The following is an 18,461-nucleotide window of genomic DNA, read 5'->3' on the forward strand; positions in this document are numbered from 1 at the left end:
TGACTCGTCCATTGTTACAATTTGTCACTGCTGGAAGATCAATTTGTTTCCCCCTTCCCCCTCGCCACATTAGATTCGGGGGAACGGATGCCATTTCTTGCATCCGCATGACTCTGCTCCCCATTTTGTTGCCGTGCAGGCAGAGCCCGGCCGGTGACTTTCGCAGCCCCGGAGCGGACCGGGCACCCCCCGCACCCCGCGGGGACCCGAGCCCGGACCCCCCCCCCCCCCGCGGGGACCAGCCGCTTTCACTTTGATTCCCCCCAGCAGCGTGATGTTTACGCCACCACAACTTTTCACTTCTGAAGTCTGGGAGTCCTTGATTCTCCGTCCTGCCATGCTAATTAACTTCTTAGCAGTCACATTCCTTTCCTTTTTTTTTTTTTTTTTTACATCAAGGACCAGAAAACATTATGCCTTACTATAAGATAATTTGGAAATATCTGATCTTCAGCGAGTGATCTCGCACATTTTCATCCTGCGTGTTATAACCATAATAAATGCAAGGAGCAAGTGCTGCTGGAAAAAAAAAAAGGCTTTTACTATATTCTAGTGTTTATTATGATTGGAGTTTCTCACCTCCAACGAGTAGCATGAAAAATGTTAACGGTTTGAAAAAAACACCCACCCCACCACCCTACCGTCACATGTACCCAAATAATAAGGGCACACACACATCCTTCAGGAGAACCCGGGCTTCGGGGGAATGATATGTTTATTAATGCCCAGAATATAAAAGTTGGCGCTCCCGGAGCGCGGAGACAGGGACACCCGTTCGGGTGCTTTTCCCCTCGCTCCCCCCGTCCCGGAGCTCTGGGCTACAGCGCACCAATTTAAAAAAAAAAATTTTTTTCCTTTTTTTTTTTTTTTCCACCCTCCACCCCTTTTGCGTCCCGGCCCCCCCAGCGGCGCCCCCGCCCCCGCGGCCCTCCCCTCGCGTTCCCGCTCCCATGCCAAAAAGGATCATTGTTAGTTTCCTACTTCCCCCACCCTCCTCCTCCTCCCCCTCCCGCGCCCCAGACCTGTTTATTTATGCAGACGTCACCGGGGAGCCCCCGCCCCCTCCTGCATCTCATTAAGTGCCTGGTGTGTTTCTCGCTCCCTGTCAATAATCCCGGATCCCAGACTTCTCCGTTCCTCCGGATTTCGATCCCCCTTTTTCTATCTGTCAATCAGCGCCGCCTTTGAACTGAAAAGCTCTCAGTCCAACTTCAACTCACTCAAACCCGAGCGGCACAGGCTCCCCATATCCGCGGCGACTGCCCCCCCGTCACAGCTGACTTCTGGGCTTGGTTTGTTGCATTATTTTTTTTTTTTACCCCCCTGCAGCCCCCCCTCCCCACGGTTTATATATTTTTTATTATTATTAATTTTTCCGCGAGTGCGTGCGCGGGTGTGCGTGTGCGCGCAGCGCACGCCGAGCAGCTCCCGGGAAGAAAGAAAGAGAAAATCCCGAAGAAGGAAAGGAAGAAGCCTAAAGTCACTGGTGCAAAGGAGCAAAGAAGAGACATTTCCCTCCCCTCCTCCTCCCTCTTTTCCCCTCCCCAGGAGGAAAGAGAAGGGGAAAAAAAGAAACTTTCACCTTGGACTCTTCTTTTTTTGGTGCAAACTTTCCCCCCCCCTCCCCTCTTCTTTTTCCTTTTTTCCCCCCCATTCCCCTCCTTTTTTTTTTTTTCTTCTTTTGTTTTTCCCCTTCCCCTTTTTGCAAAATTGCTGCTGGTGGGGTGAGGCAGGAGGAAAATGCCGCAGCTGAACGGCGGTGGAGGGGACGACCTGGGCGCCAACGATGAACTGATCTCTTTCAAAGACGAAGGGGAGCAGGAGGAGAAGATCTCCGAGAACTCCTCGGCGGAGAGGGATTTAGCTGATGTCAAGTCGTCTCTCGTCAATGAATCAGAAACGAATCAAAACAGCTCCTCAGACTCGGAGGTACGGGGGAAGCCCCCCGCGGGGCCGTTTCGGGGCGGCGGGCGGTCGGGCGGGGGCCGCGCTGCCCGCCCGGGGCCGCGCCGGGGCCGGGGCCGGGGCCGGGGGCGCCGCGCCGGGTCCTGCTCCCGCCGGCGACCAACTTTTCTCCGCGGCACCAACTTGTAACGATGCCTTCTGTTTTGTTCTGTTTGTTTCTCTCCTTCCACCTTCTCCCCGCACCTTTTCCCTTCTCCTTCGCTTTTCATTCCTCCTCTCCTCCCTTCTCCCCCCTCCCCCCAAAAACATGCTCCCTACCCCAACCACCGTGTTCCCCAACTGCCCCACGCCGACCCCCGGCTCGCTCCCAGGCGGAGCGGCGGCCCCCGCCTCGGTCCGAAACTTTCAGAGATAAATCCCGGGAAAGTTTAGAGGAAGGTGAGTACGCGGGCCCGGCCGGCACCGCCGCCCGCCCGCCCCGCCGCCCCTCCGCCGGGCGCCCGGCTCCCCTTTTGGGGACACTTGCTAAAAAAAGTTTTCCTTCCCCCCCTCCCTTCTTTTCCCCCTGTTGCCCCCTTCCTTCCCCGCTCCCGCTCGTGTCTCCCCGCCATGTTAGCTGCGAAGAGGCAAGATGGAGGGTTGTTTAAGGGCCCACCATACCCGGGTTATCCCTTTATAATGATCCCCGACCTCAGCAGCCCGTATCTGCCCAATGGATCGCTCTCTCCGACGGCGAGAACGGTAAGTGCCTTTTTTTTCCCCCTTCTTTCCTTTCCCTCCCTCCCCCCCCCCCCCCCCCCCCCAGTCCTTCCCCTGGCTCCCGCCGCCGCGCTCCCGGTGCCCCGCTCGTCCCGGCCCTGCCCGCCGCCCCCTCCCCCGCGCCGCAAACTTTCCAAACTCCGCGGGCCGCGGCGGGAGGGGGTTTGTTTACACTTCGCCATCTCCGTTTTTTTTTTTTTTTTCTTTCCTTCCCCCCCCTTATTTTTTCTTTTTGTTTGGTTTCTTTTTTACTTTCAGTTTTGTGGGCAGATTTCTGGAGCCCTCGCAACCTCCCCCTGCGGGGGGTGGGGAGGGAAAAGCAAAGCAAACAAATTCCAAACAACACCTCAGAACAAAACTGGGAATAAATTCAAAAAACCCCCAAGGAGTTGCCTTTTTTTTTTTTTTTCCCCCTCCCCCTTTTTCCCTTCTCTCCCATCCTTGGGGAAGGGGGGTTATTTTCTCCCAGCCGAGCCTGCGATCCGCTCGTCCAAACTCCTCGTTTTCCATGGTGATCCGTCGCCTCCTGCCCTCCTCCGTGGCGGCTGGGCCGGCTCCCCCTCCCCTTTCCTCCCCCTTAACCCTCTCCTGCCCTCGCCCGCCCCGGCCTGCAGGAGCGGCGATTTCATTGTGCCCCTTCGGGCCGCGAGTGCCGCGAGTTGAGCCGGGCTCAGCCCGGTCCGGCCGCCCCGATCCGCGCCCCGCGGCGTGCGGGGGCCGAGCGCGGCTGCCCTGCCCGGCGGGCCGGGGCTGTGCCGCGGGGAGCGGCCCCGGGGCGGGGGGAGCCGGGCTCAGGGCACAGGGCTGAGTCCGGAAACAACTCGCCTCGCTTGGCTCTGACAACAACAACAGCGGCGCAAAAAATAATCAGACAAGTCGAGCAAAATTCCTCTTGGAAGTATGCTGGCAGGAAAACAGTTTGCTGAAAGCGTCCGGTTTTTTGTTGGTGGTTTTTTGCCTTTTTTTTTTCCTGCTGCTTAAGTCGGGGTTCAGTGGCAGGGATGCAGGTCTGCGTGTGCCTGCAGCTAGAGCGAGGTTTAGCCCAGATCCCAGGAAACTTTGGGGTGTGCTGGTAGGTTTGCAGTCCCAGCTATTTTCTCGCTCGTAGTGTCACCCACGGTGTGCTCTGCTCTGACATCAGATTTCTTAAGTGTCACCTTTTCTTTCCTCTTAAAAGAGTTTTAAAAAATTTTCATTTTAAACGGTCAAATCCACTGGAACTTCCAGACATCAGTTACTCCTACCGATGGCTTTAGCATTGCTATTTTGTTTCTTCTTGGTGTTTCTGAATCTGAAGCGTCCCCACCATCACCATGTGTGTTTATACACTTTTTTTTTTTCCTTGTGGTAACACGAGATAGCGATATACAATAATAGATCTACTGTTGGGTAGATGTTGAAGCCGTACTAATGACTTAGGGCTTGGACAACTTCAGTGTATCAGATCTACAAGTGTTTTAAAGCATTAAAATATTAAACATCGGGTCAGTTTTGTTTTCACTTAGTAAAACGTCAGTATAGACAGATTAGTAAATGCAGAGTGACAGGGAGGTTATGAGGAAGGTTTTCTGACATTGCATATATTTAGGGCTGTGGTACGGTTTTGTTTTGGAAGCTTGTGAGGCTCTTTTTGCGAGGAGGTGATTTCTGGGACAGTAGCAGAGAGGTGACTGCAGTTTGCAATTGTAATGATGGGGAGGGGAATTCAGGGGCTGAATGCATTATATTTTTTTCTTTTGAATACGGTCACCCACATGTGTAGGGATGGTGGTGATAAATTCCGAATTCCATAAGTACCGGAGTCCGGATAGCAAAACAATCTTTGTTACAGATCACTTTATTATGAATTGTGAAGCTTTGTATTCCTTTTTTTTTCCTCCTTTTTACCTTCAGTGCGTTCCACTGTTCCAAGTGTACACTAATAGGAAGCACACCTCTGCTGCCTTTTTCTTAAAGCATTTTTCTTACAACAACTACAGTTCTTTTTTTTTTCTCATTACCTTTATTACAAATCCTTTTTAGCTTAGCATGTGGAGATAGGATCCTTCAGCAGTTAGCTCTCTTGGAGTATTCTTCCTCCCCTTGCTCCCCCACAGCTAGAAAAGGCCTCCGTAGGAATGTTGGGTTTGTGTGAATTAAAGGTGCTGTACAAAAGCTTACAGGTTGGTTTATTGTTGGTATAGCAGGTGGCCTGCTTGTGTTATCAGATGAATTCTGAAAGGATATTTCCACACTCAATAGGCAATTTTCTTATTTCCACATCCAGGCTCCAGCAACCTTCTCCTATCTTCTTAACCTTATTCTTTCACATTCCGTATGCTTGTTTGTTTGCCTGCCACTTAATTATAGCCAGGAAAAATTAAAGTTGTTTATTTAGGCCTGAGAGCAGAATATTATAAAGATTCAGCGGGATAGCTGTTGTCTGTCACACACTATTTTTAGGTGGATTCTAGTTCTCTGCTGTACCAGCTTTCAATTCCAGATGAACTAGATCTTTCTGTCTCCTGTTTGATTTTATTTTATTTTTAAATACAGGGTGGAAAGGTATAGATGATTCTGCATAATTACAAATTTTATTTTTATTTATGTAGTTTTTCCTGGAGCCATATTTGTTGAGTGTCAGAGCATACAAGGTAAAGAGGTGATGCAGATATGTAGCAAAATTGGTTTTTTTCCCCTTTTGCTGTTGTAGAATCTTAAAAGTCAGTGGGTGTGTTTTTTTTGTTGTGTTTTTTTTTTTTTCCTGGATTTTTGTTATTTTTGTTTTATTTGGGATTACTGTGTTTTGTAAATGTACCTGTAATTGTCTGTTCAAGAGCAAACTTGTGGGCAGCATTTTCTCCTTTACTGCTTTAGGAATGTGAAGAATTATGAAGTATCATAAAATCTGCTTATGATGAACAATCTATTATCTCAAGGATAATGCTTTAAATACTGCAAACTATTTCTCAAGCTTGATAGGAATCATTTTATTTTTAAAAGTCAAAGATTTTTTGCATATTTATCTTGCTATTGATAGAATACTGTGGCTCGCTTATAAGAATAGATGTGTGTTAAGTAGAGGTCTAGTCAAATAGTAATGAAGTGACGCATCTGAGAGCGCCAGTTCCATCCCTGCACTTGCAGAGGCAGTGGGGTAGCTGCCTGTTAGGGATAATAAAGGAGGCTGTTTTCCTTTCAGAGTTGGAAAATGAATAAGTGGTGTATTTAATTTTTAGCCTAAATTTGGAGCTCGGTTAATGCTTTCAGTGAGCAAATAGATGTGTCGTGATTTAAGAAAACTCTTCTGACAGATGCTCTTATTTTCACTAGTGCTGTTGCATCTTCCTTTCTCCTAAATTGTTGCTGGCTGAGTGAGACTGTTAGGGGTAAGCTTGTGTTTGGTCCTGAAGTTTGGGAGTTGGGAATAGCTGTGGTTAAGAACAGCCCCCTTGCCTCGATTTTTATGTTTAGAAAGAAACATTTTTTCTTTAATTGGCTCGAAAAATCGGTGTTTTCCTTTATCAAACAACATAATCCTTCCTAATACAAAAGCTGTAGACCCTGGGGTGTGAAGGGTTAATGGTGGTCCTTTCTTTTCCTCCCTCCAATTGTTTTGACAACACTTTTCAAAGTGTGACATTCCAAGCCCTTGCAATACAATGTAATATTACTGTAATTACACAGGTCATTACATTTTAAATAGAGAACAATAAAATGCTTATCGCCCTGAAAAAGAACAGGTGTTCTTGCCCTTCTTTGGTATTTATGCTAATTGTTTTTCATCTCCTTCAGAAATATTTATGGCTGGAGTGTTAAGGTTTCAGTCTCGATGTGACAATATTAATTCTTTACTAATCTTTATGGTTGAGGTTTAATGTCTGCAGTATGGATTATAGTATTAACGTCCACCAACTAGTTTAATAATGTAGATACAACTTAATATGTCAGCACTTTGGTACTTTATGATACAGAGCTATTCAGTGGAGAGTGAATTATTTGCTTTGTTTAAAAAAAAAGAAAGAGTGGACATGCTTTTAATAAAGTTTCTGGACTTGTGTAAAAACAAGCTGTTAAATAAGAACTGATGATCCTGTGGTGTAAATCAAATGGAACCTCCATAAAGAAACTTTCCTCGTGCTTAATTAGGTAGATTGCTGAATCACTCTACTATAGCATTAGCATAGCTGGTATACAGTGGCAAACAGACTGTTTGTTAACTTACTTTCAGTAAAGAAGCTGATTTATTTTTAATTTTACCCTGTTTTCTGTCTCTTTTTTTTCTTCCCTCCCCCCCCCAAGATTTTGTTATGGAGCAAATGCTGCATTGCTTACTTCATCAATTTCTCTTTAGGGGGCTATGAAAATTAGTTAGAGAAAAGTTTCATGTTTCTGGGACCTTGCAAAACAATATAATGCAGTACTGTTACTTGAGTGTACAGGATAATTGCAGGACTGCACTTCATTAAAAATAATATTTGCTTTGGAAATCGAACAATTTTAATAGGTGCACCAGTGGCTGATCTGTACTGAAAAAAAATACAGTAGATGCCTTTCCAGGTTTTTTGAATGCATTCATACAAGGACTGAGGATGTTGAGTGGGGTGGTGTGGTTTGTTTTTTCCCTTCTTCCCCTTCGTTTTTTGTTCAAGCAAATATGTGCTGATTTGTCAGCTGAAGATGGAGGGGGGGGGAAGGAGCATGTTGTAGCTTTCATTGGCGCTTGTAAACCAGAATGTAGGTAAAAATGTTTTAAATTTGTCAAGACTTTCATGACTGGGCCCCAAAATCAGATAAAAAATGTGGTGTAGAGAAAAAGGACAGCTGCAGATTTTTAGTGTGGACGTGTGTTTCTGTACCATGACTAAAAACTCCGAGGACCTTTTCCCAGCTGTCTGGGAGTTATGTGGAAGTTGGATTATTGGCAGTTAAGCATGAGACAACCTGGATTTAGCAAATGCTCTCCTACACAGGAAGCAGATGACATTATCCTGGGGGAAGGGAGGAGATCCTTCTCCAGGCATAGCCCCGGGGGAGACGCCTGCTCCCCCCAGCCTCAAAGCAGCCAAAAATGAGGGCTGGTGATAGGCACAGATAAATGCAACAGCGGTCAGGTTGTCAGTTTGGGGTTTTTTTCAGGTTTTTTTGGTGAAACCAGACACTTGCCTTGCACATTGGGGCTGTTGTGAGAAGTTTTGCTTTGGAGGGAGTTGTGAGGTTTTGGGGGAAGTCTCGAGCTGTGTTCCCCCTGGTGTCTCCTCAGTCCCATGTTCTGGCAAATATGTAAGTAAGCCTTAAAACTTTGACTTCTAATTGGGCACATTTGTGAAGGAAATGGTTAATTTTACAACCAAAGGCAAACTTGCACCTCGACAGGTCTGCTGAAAGAAATGTGCCACAGTCGTTTGCTGGCAAGCACCGCAGGGTCATAAATCCACGGGGTTTATTTACAGCCTATAACACTTATGAATGTTAAGATATTTGACGCCACGCTGGCCTTATAATATCCAAGGTCCACAGACACTGGCAGTGGCTCAAATTTCTTTCACTAATTATAAGCAATGAGAGATGAAGTGTGGTGCTGGGGGTGTGTGGGGGAGATATGGAAATCCTTTCTCTCCCCACCTAAAAGTAAAGAATATTTCTGCTCCTCCTCCCAACTGCTGTTTTATGTTTGTGCTTTTTTTTTTTTTTTTTTTTTACGATGCTCCGAAGTTTATAATTAACACTTGCGATGCTGTAGAGGCTGGGCAGTGGGTGATGCAGCCAGGCTGAAGGAGGGAAGTTTAGCACAGCTCGTGTCCTTTGCAGAGGTGTCAGCAGTAATATTGCGCAGTATTTCCTAGATACCGACACAAGCAAACATTTAAAGACAGATGACACCTGGAAATGTCCTTTAATTTGCTGACATGCCACTAAGCTGGGGAGGGAAGACAAAATTACATCAGGTTTTATGCAAAAGATGGATGCTTGGAAATACATGTATTAGACTGGTTTGTGTATAAAACAGGGCCTCTTAAAAAGCAGCAAAAACCTACGTTAAGGAAAAATATGCATTGAATGAATGGAGATGTTGAGGTTAAAGGCAGTTTTTAGGGGAGAAGCCCTGTGTCCTGCTGGAAGGAACAATGTGAGATCAACGTGTAGGTCAGTGTGGAGGGGAGCAGAGGGGATGTTCGGAGGGTGGTGTTTTGGGAGGGGTTAACTGGGGGGGAGGCACAGCGAGAGTGGGTGCCACTGGAGAGTAATTGGAGGACAAAGGAGGGATGTTGGAGCATGAGGAGAAATTGTAGAAACTTGGGGAGGGGGCAGGGGGAAAGCGCCAGTATTTGAACGGATGGTTGGAGGGGAAGCTTGGGATCTGGGGTTTGACTCTTAAGTGTCAGGAAAGTCTGGGGCCCGAGAAACTGTGCTTTGCTCAGCAAAGCTCGTTGTTCTCGGCTCACTCCCCATTACACATGCTTTGCTAAAGTGGACCGTCAGATTTGAAGTGCTGCTGTCTTGTCTGTGCTGGGGGTGTGTGTGTGTGTTTTAACAAGATAATATGATTACTTAAATATGCCTAGGTATTACTTTTAGTTTTTTCTTCAGCAGCTGATTTCAGGTTCCCTCTAGGTTACTGTTGTGCTTGGAGACTAATTTAAGAAAAAAACAGGGTTATGTGTGTGGTGGAAAGCTGCACTGCTTTGGCCATATGTTTTTCTTCTACAAGTCATGTAAAACCTGACTTTTTTAAAAAAAGAGGGGGCTGTCAATTCAGCTCTTCCACAAATAGCTGTACAGTTTTGTTGAAGGTTTTATGCATTTCCCTAATCAATGGAGCGCTGTGACTTATTAGCCCCCGGGGACAGATCTGAATCCCCCAGCGCAGCGCTGCAAAGCTGGTGTGGTATTGTACCTTTTTAACAGGTTATCAACAAGGATGTTCCTCCCGTTCCGAGATGCTTCCCACCCCCTCCAACATCTCCCCCCCCCCCCGATTCTTTCCGGCAAAATCTGTTCAGTCTCACGCCTTTGTTTTAGGTTGGCTAAACCCTCGACCCTTATTCTTTGTGGGGTCACGCTCAGGCAACTGGGCAGTGCTGAATGAGTTAAGTCGCTGGCTGAAGTTTGACTTCATGCAACTAAATTTGAGGCCTGGTAGGCATTAGCAGGGCACAGCACATTTACAGAGCTTAATTAGTACGCGCTGTAATTGTTCATGGTCTGCCAGAAGGAGTAATGTTCAGGAAAAGTGGAGTCGTTCTTCTGCAGTCTTCAGTTTTAAAACGATAAATCACTTGCATATTTGTGCAGTGATTCAAATGGAGCTGAGACCTCTCCATCTCAACATGTGGTAAATTGTAAAGTCAATGAATTGCAGATGTAGGGTACAGCAGATTCTCTAAGAAAATGCGGAATGAATGGGAACGGGGGATGCTATAAATACGTACTGAGAAGATAGCTGGATTTCTGCTTGCTGTGCCAATTATGATAAACTGAAGATATTAGCAGTTTTGTTCTAAACGTGTTTATTTTAAATTTCTTCAAACTAAATATAGGGGTACCATGTTACTTCACTTGGTGAGGTTTTTATTAATGCTCCAGAACAATGGGTTTCATATGGAAATGCGCGCGATAGCCATATTAATATAAATTAATTCATCATGAGTAATATTGTAGCTGTTACTGGAGGAGTTTATAGTGATGGGACACTTTAAAGTGTGACTGCAGCAACTTACAAGCAATTTTGTGGTAGAGGATGCCTTTATATCCTAGTTGAGGGAGGTACTGGGAACGTTATGTATCTCACCATAGCATTTTGTATCTGCCCGTAATTCCTTCCAGCTTCAGAGAGACTTTTTGGGTGCATTAATCCGACAGCCCAGAGCCTATTTTAAAAAAGCAAAACACAAACAAAACTGCTATACAGATTGACATCGTAAATGCTGCGTATTGTTGTTGTTTTTTTTTTTCTTTTTTTGAATGTGGAGAATGCGTGTCACTCTTACTGCTGTGAAATCTTGTCTTCCTTGGGCTTGGTCCAAGATCCATTGAAGTCAGTGGAAAAAAGGCTTCTATTAATAACGAAGGGCTTTGCATCAGGCCCCGTGTGTCTTGAACCAATGGCCAAGTTCTTCAACAGTGGATAAAGGTATTGAGAAAGCCAAATTCAACTAAATGTGGTATTGATATATTGCTTCTTCATAGCTGTTCGCTCTTGGGAGGGGAGAAAAAAGGTTATGTTTCCAATGGTACGTTCTTGAACGAGCTCCTGCTTCTGCAGTATCTGACTTTCTCACAGAAGTGTGGAGCATCTTGGCAGGGTCAGGGTTTGGTCTGAGGCTGTGTTGCATGTCAATACTGCTTTTCTAATATGAGTAGGTGGATTTGTATGGAAGTTGTAAAAGTTAATGACTGTTCTCTGACTCATAAGCTGCTGGCTTCAGCAAGGAAGAAATGATGACAGGAAAATGATAGAAATTATAGGAGCCAAGTAGGCTTTGAGTGGAGAATGGATTTGTGTTGTTTGAAATGCTTGTGCTGCTTGCTGAAGGAAGCGTGAGGAAGGAGAAGATGGGAGAGCAGTTTGTTTCTGGGGTCAGATGTTCCTTCAGGTATTCAGGTGGGGAGTGAGGCTGAATTCAGGAGGGACTCCTATGTTGAAGGTCCCATAACCATTTTGTTAGTCCTTCTGGCACAGTTAGTCTTGCTTAACTGTTCTCCCCTCTTGGCAGAACAGGTTTTAATACCCTAGGCTCTGTGGGAAATATGATTGCATGCCTAATGGCTACCAAGTATGAATGAAATGTGCTTGACCAGCATCTATCTCACAGCTTTGTATGTCCTTCCAGACTATCTGTGGTGTGAAAGATGCTGGTATACAACAAAATCATTCTTTGCTTTTTAATTCACTAGTGGTGGTGATGGAGCCGAGACACCAGAAAAAGTCCAAAAGGAAGATGTGGAAATAGATGTAGAAATAGAAAATACCAGACTGAAAATACTGCAAAAGACCTTTCTGGGGAATATGAAGATATGGATGTTGATACAATAGAAACAAATAGTCCTATTTTAAGAAAGGGAAAAATAGAGCAAGAAGAGGTGGGGGCGTACCTCTCCCACTAGAGTCAGTGACTCCTTAAATCATGATCTGGAAAAGTTTGAGGCTATAGGCTTTTCTATTCCGGAGACCAGCCACTACACTGATTTCTGTTTTGAACTGATGCAAGTATTCAGTGAAGGTCCTCTTGGAACTGCTTTAAACCCCAGCCTGAATAATTTTAACTTCGTTAAATGAGTGAACTGGTTTGGGAGCATACACAGTAAGAGGTTTGCATTGGTTTAATTAGGTTTAAGAGATTTATACAACAAGGACCACTACTCTGACATAGGCAAGGTCTGGAAGTCGGCATATAGATGCTGCATTGTTCTACACCCAGGCTGAACAGACTGCTATTGAAACTGCTCTATTATAAATGTTTGCCAATATTAAAGAATCCAGGGGAAGGTATGACCTTGAATGAACACATCGGAAGAATAAGATGGCAGTCAGTGTTTCTACCTTTGTTTTCTCTGGGACACTGACAAGAAGGTTTTCTCCCTTTGAAAGGAGTTACAGATTATAGTTGTCTGGAAGTTAAGTTCTTTGAGATTTTTATTCTTATAACCCAATGTCTCAGTTTACTTCAATCCCTCTTACATTTTCCTGTGGGATTTTTCTTATTTCTTAAACTACACGATAAAATGTAGATTAAAACATGTCTGTGACAATTAAAAAAAAAAGGTACTTACAGGAGCTAGTCACAAACATAACTACTGCATTGGTCACAAAACACTGTGTAAAGAATATCCACAGAGCTTATTTTATCTGGATAGCAGCTAAATATCTTTGCAATCCCCAGGGTTATTAAAGGCCAAATGCCTGGTATATGTAGTTAGTTTATTTTCCATTGAATTCTGTTGCTCAACTACAGTACTTGAAAGTACTTTGTTTTTAATTTCATAAATGTGAAATTAAATTTAATAAATATGAAATGAAAAAGTGAAGACTAGAATCTGGGTGTCACTGGGTGTTTGTGAATGGGAACTGATGTGTTGCTGCACTGCTGGTGTGCTGGAACGTGGGTATCTGGCTGGTTATGTGGTTGTGTGGGCAAATCTGTGTACATGCATGTGATGTATATTATTCGTGAACGTATACTTAGTTATCAGGTGTCTATTCAATTTTAATTGACAATATGAGATTCCTGTGGTTGCTCTGTGCACAGATTGCCTTGGGGCTCTACAGGGTTTGTGGGAAGAAAAGCCTTGACAAGTTTCCATTAAGCCTTGAATCAGGCAATTGGAAAAGAGGAGAATGAAAGGAGCTGAAAAGAGGGACAACTTGTTAGTGTTGCATTCTGCGTTTGCAACGAGAAACCTCTTTTAGACAAGAGTGGTTCTCAGGCCAAGAATTTCAAACTCGCAGAGAAACCTGTCCAGAACACAAAAGTTGTTTGAACGGGGTGCAGAATTGTCACAGTAATTAGAGCAATCTCCGTTTACTGAGTGGCAGCCTTTATAAAGGACAGGGGATAAAGGGTTCAAATTCATCTTTCTTTCTCCGATTCAATTCTGATGAACTGCCTCTGTGTATGTATGTGTATATGAAGGAGTGTGTGTGTGTGGCCACATTTTCAGCTACTCATCATTTGATTGCCCTTGTTTTAAAAGAAGGACTTGGGTTTCTTCTTACTGCCTCCAATGACATTTTCAGGCGTTTTACTTTTATTTACTGATTTTTTTAATTGATGCTGTCACTTGATTTACCGAAATAAGAGGATGCTTTGAAGAATGCACTTGTGCTCTGCTGGAGGGGGAACCCCAAATATTTCTCAATCAGTTTCTGCTCTTATTCAGTCCTGCATCTTTGACTCTTAGGAGCATTCCCATTATTTTTAAAGGGATTACTTGTAGAAGCAAGAAAAGTGAATGAATAAGGCTCAGACCCTTAAAGTTTATCCTCTTGGCACTGCTAGGTCTGTCCAGAACTACTGATCAGCTGGAGTTTTGCCATTGCTCTTATTAGGAGAAGGATCAGGCCCGTGGATTACATGAGACTGAGTCTTGTAAGCAAGCCAAATAAAACTGTAAAAATCAGAGTTGTTGCCGTGTGATAAGCAGGAGTGTCTGGAGAACTCGGTCTGGGCTTCTTTTGGTCAGATACTGCACAGAGAAAAATGTGAGTGAATGAGTGAGCGAGCAGTGCGGGTGTTCTTGCCCGAGGAAGAAAATGTGACTGCTGAATTTCCTGTACGCTTTTACTTCTAAGGAAAAATAAAATACTAAGCTCCTTGAGTTTCTTAAGTAATCAGCCTGGGTGTAATGTTAGTAATTTTGATTCCATTTAAATAACTGTTTAGGTTTGGTGATTGCCTTTTATTTGTTCTCCCCCAAATAATTCACGATCTCCTCTTTGTAAAGGCTGGGAGGTAATGACCTTGGCTAATTTACTTAATCATTTAGTCAGTGTTATGTTTCGTCCCTTCATTCACCATTACATCTGAATGCAGAGAGAGAGAGAGAGAGGAGCCATTTAGGCTGATGTCGTTGCTCTGTCTTGTGTTTCTCTGTATCACATTGCCTTGAAGACCTGTTGCATGGCTGGTCAGAGGTTTTGTTGGGGCCCTCTGAGTGTTGTAGGCCTAATTTATCCTCCCCTCTTCTCTTCTGGAGACCTAGGATCAGCCAGCATCTGCGCTGAATTTCTAATATATGGGCCAGAGGATAAAGGAAGGTCTTGCTGCTGATTACAGATATATGGTTAAAGCAAATAGTCATGACTGTGAAAATTGTAGCTCAGAGGTCTTGTGCAATTTTTGTATAGGTTTTTTTTCCCCTTCATCTCCACCCCCATCAATTATTTTCCCTTTAATGATGATGAAGAATTTGGCTAGATCTTTCCATGTTTTGGCAAAAAGCAGATTTCTTTTTATTTCACAAGGTCATGCCCCAGCATGAAAAAGCTGTGGAAAAAATACTTATCTTGGAGTTTACATTGCAAAAATGCCTGTTAGTGTTCAGCAAAGCACACTTCTGTGTGTGCTTCCTCAGAGCACGTGCTCCTCTAGTTCAGTTGCCTTGTCTGTGACCATGGTGCATGAACATGGGAGGGCTCTCTGAAAGTGGAGAAGTCGTCTTGTAGGCACGAGAAGGAATTGGGAGATGATGATTTTCTTGGCAGTAGTGCTGAATTGCTTTTGCATTATTGGAGCATAGAATGGGGTTTGTGTGTTGGATAGTGTCATGGTCAGGTTGAACAATGTCTCCATTTTTAGATGATGCTATTTTGTCTCAGCCATTGATGGTTTGCAGACCAGTTGTGATGTCTGCCATCCTGAAAGAGTACTCAGTGTGGTACTAATTGTACCAGGACTAGTTGTTGATGAGAATGTACTTGTTGCAAATGATGGACCTCTCCTGAACGTGGCTTTCTCAGTCTTATCCCTTGTGCATTACTTTCTCAGCTGGTAATTAATTTCTTAGTTTGGTAATTTGTCAGTAACTGGCATCTCTTCATTATTGAGTGTTCTGTAGTAATTCTGCATCGCTGAGGAGTAATTGCTGGCTCTATAAAGTCACTGATATCAATTTGCCAGATGGATAACCTTTCCTGTTAGACTGTTTTGACCAAGTTATCCATCACAACAAAGCCTAACTACATCTGCAGTCCACGTCCTGGCTGTGGCTTGATACATGGAGAAAGAGGGCTGGAGAAAGCTGATTTGAAGTGATGGTTGCAAGCCAGAGCTCATGCCAACAACAGAAAGCTCTTATTTGATTTTACAGTGATGTAAAATCTAGCTCGGCCTGGAAGAGCAGCTGTTGGGTTTAGTTGAGGTGGCAGTGCAGAGCAGCCAGTGTCATCTTCTGTTGTGTGGCATTTCCTCAATCCTGCTTTTCTGCCTGGCCCTGTTTTGCTTCTCTGCCTGATGTTAGGGTTGTTTCTTAGTGCGAAAGTGTTTTGGAAGTTCTTCCCTTCCTGGGAGCTGGTGGTGCAAACACAGCCCCAATCCTGCACATGCTCTCGGTTTGCCTCTGTATCAACCCTCTGAAGAGTTGTCCTCAGCCCAGGTGGGTCTGTTTAGGATTTTGGGCTTGTAGGATTATGGTCTAAGTTGTGATCCCATGAGGAAGTTTATGAAGTTTATTTTGGAAACAAAATACTTGGTGAAGCAGGAAGGAGGCTAAAGAGAATACTGAAAAGGTGGTGTAAATGTGAAGCAAGTTTTCATTTAGATTCTCTGCTGTTGCTGTGGTTTATGGATCTCAGTAGAAAACTGGCAGTTTTTGGAAATCACTTGAGTTGCCTGTCAGAATTTGCCCACACCTAAATACCTTCATTCCACCCCCCCACTCCTTAAATGTGTTACCTAATGTCACAAGGATTGAGCTGAATTCTCACTTTTTTTTTCTTCTCCTGCTGTTGGAATTGTTTGTTAAATTCCAATTACGAGGCTTGTTCAACACCTGTACAAACCCACAGCCATTGTTAAGGGAATAATTTGAAGACAATGGGGTTAATGCAGGTGTACATAAGTGCAGAATTATTACTTCTTATTACTCTGTGTGTATAAGAAAGAGAAACAAATTCAGCTTAATTTTCTGATCCCAGGTAAAATTTGTAGGACAAGGATTTGAAAGAAGGGTAAATGAGGAGGGGAGGAAATTTCTGAACATGTTCAGACATGGCACTGAGCACGTATGAAATGGAAAGTTAAAAGGAAATAAACACCACACTCCTCTTTTTTCCCTACCTCACCCTCATACCACTTTCATGGAGTCACTTTTCAGGCTATAGCTGCACAAGGCTGGTTGGTAATGATCTTGCACACTGTTGGCCTTCAGAGTGATCACATCTAAACCTGAATGTTTGCATGGAACTGAGGTGCTGGGACACTGTGGTGGTTTGTGGTGCCAGCAATCACCAACCCCAATTGCACCTTGATACAATCAGTGAGTTGCATTAGATGTACCTTCACGTGGATATGCCGTGTTAGGTAGGAACAAAGTTGAGAGAAGCTGGGCTGTGTGGTGCTCAAGATTTCTTTTTCTGAAGCTATGTGTAGTCTCCAAAGATGACCCACTGCCTCATGCCACCAGAGTAACCCTTCTAAGATGGTGAGAACATCACTAAAGCCAAGAGGATGAAGTGCTAAAAGCCTGTAGGACGTTTCCTTTTGGTATTCTGTTGATGCAGAGATTTACAGTTTTCTTTAGCTTCCTGAATATCTAACAAAGGGCCATCTTTCTTTGGGGTAGTTCCAGTAAAGGCTGAAAGAGGTTCATGCAAAGGGAAAGTGTCCCTGCTGTCACAAGTGGTTGTAAATTGAAATTGGTTTCTCTTGCAGTTTCATCTTACTTCGGTTTCTTTCCTACTCATGGGAATTCCTACAGGCACGAATCAAACTTTCTCTAGTATCTTAAGTACTCTGTGCGTCTGGGGTACAATAAACTAATAAGCAGGAATAGTTGTTAGTGATTAGATAAATGTTCAGATCAGTTTATCCTCTTGGTGGTTCTCCTGTTAAAACTAATCCTGGCTGCTACAAATAGGTTTGGTATTTGGCATTTCAGTTTATGTAGGAGGAGAGAAAAAGGCTGTTGCCTGCGAAATGGCTCAGAAGTTACTTGTTGTTCTTTTTCAATGAGTAATAACTCAGCTGAGTGGCAGGACAGGAGGCTCAGGTATGGGACTGTTTGATCAAGAGAGAAATTGGTGGTTCCCTGTCTTGGCTATGCACCAAGAGAACTATGGATGTACCTGTGCTCAGAGGAGGACTAGTTATTTTCCAAACACTGTCAGACATATCCTGGAGAAACAATCAGAGTTCTTTATAAAAAGCTAATTTGAAGTTATGGAAAGAAGTATTTCTCACTGATTTGAGGTTGTCTGGAAGGTGGCTAAAAATAGTCTTTCAATGAGGTGTCATGGTTTGAACCACTAGAGATAGGCATTTTTCTCTTTGGTGGGTGGTGTGACCTGCTGCTGCCAAAGAGTGTAGTTGCACAAGGATAATGAGTAGTGATTTGTCCTAAAACTTTAAGTAGATTAACCTCTGAATTGCAAACTGTTGAGGTGATCTTATTTATGGCAGGTGAGGTAAGTTAGTGGTTATGGTGGTTCTTTGCCTTTGCAGTTGTGTGGATTTCACTGAAACAAATCAAAGACGTATGATCCAAGTAGAAGGAGGAAATTTACTTTTAAAAAGTAATTTATTGATTTCTTTTTGTATGAATGTGTATACACTGAAGTAAGGGAAGATGAATCTGGTGTTGTCTTGCTTTTCCTCTGTGCTTACTGATACAGACTGTATTAGTTTTTGCTACTTGCACCCGTTTCTTTGTTACTTTGTTAGTAGCGTTATGTACCTGCCTTAGAAATTTGTATTGTTCAGCCTGTTCCATACTCTGTACAGTCACTGCAGTGTATGTTGTGTTTAGTTTGTTGGAGCAGCTGTATGGGGTCACCTTGGAGTTCACTGGAGGCCCTTTTTGAGCAATTAAATAACTTCTTTTCGCAAAGGTAGTAAAACTTGTTTCTTTACTGGGAATGATTGAGCTGGCAAGGTGGGCGCTGTCTGGCATCATATTTTCTCTGATCCTGACAGAGATCCAGAGGTCCAGTATTGGCTGATTCTAACATGTTCAGGGTGAAAAACAGGGAATGTGGCCCTGGGATGAATGGGCCTACTGTGCTGCAAAAGCCAAGGAGTGATGTCCTATTAGATGACGAAGCTGGAGAAGAAGTTAAATCTGCTGTTATTTGGGTGCTTTTACAACTTGGAGGAACATTG

At 44.0% G+C, this 18,461-nt stretch overlaps 1 protein-coding gene across 39 annotated transcripts in view; it reads left to right on the top strand.

Moving 5' to 3' along the window:
• The first annotated feature begins 1,090 nt into the window (after positions 1–1,090).
• Positions 1,091–18,461, top strand: part of TCF7L2 (transcription factor 7 like 2) — a 176,329-nt gene continuing 158,958 nt past the window's right edge. For 23 of the 39 annotated variants that reach the window (XR_010432352.1, XR_010432354.1, XR_010432353.1 and 20 more), the window contains exons 1-3: positions 1,091–1,929; positions 2,277–2,343; positions 2,522–2,646. Coding sequence is in view for 36 of the 39 variants with exons in the window: in XM_064663317.1 (XP_064519387.1) it covers positions 1,741–1,929; positions 2,277–2,343; positions 2,522–2,646 (381 nt within the window). In the remaining 3 variants the exon portion in view is untranslated. The remainder of the gene's footprint in view (positions 1,930–2,276; positions 2,344–2,521; positions 2,647–18,461) is intronic. The other 16 variants (XM_064663323.1, XM_064663328.1, XM_064663329.1 and 13 more) reach the window with 2 other exon arrangements.

The sequence above is a fragment of the Pseudopipra pipra genome, chromosome 8, assembly GCF_036250125.1.
Source record: "Pseudopipra pipra isolate bDixPip1 chromosome 8, bDixPip1.hap1, whole genome shotgun sequence".
Lineage (NCBI taxonomy): Eukaryota > Metazoa > Chordata > Aves > Passeriformes > Pipridae > Pseudopipra > Pseudopipra pipra.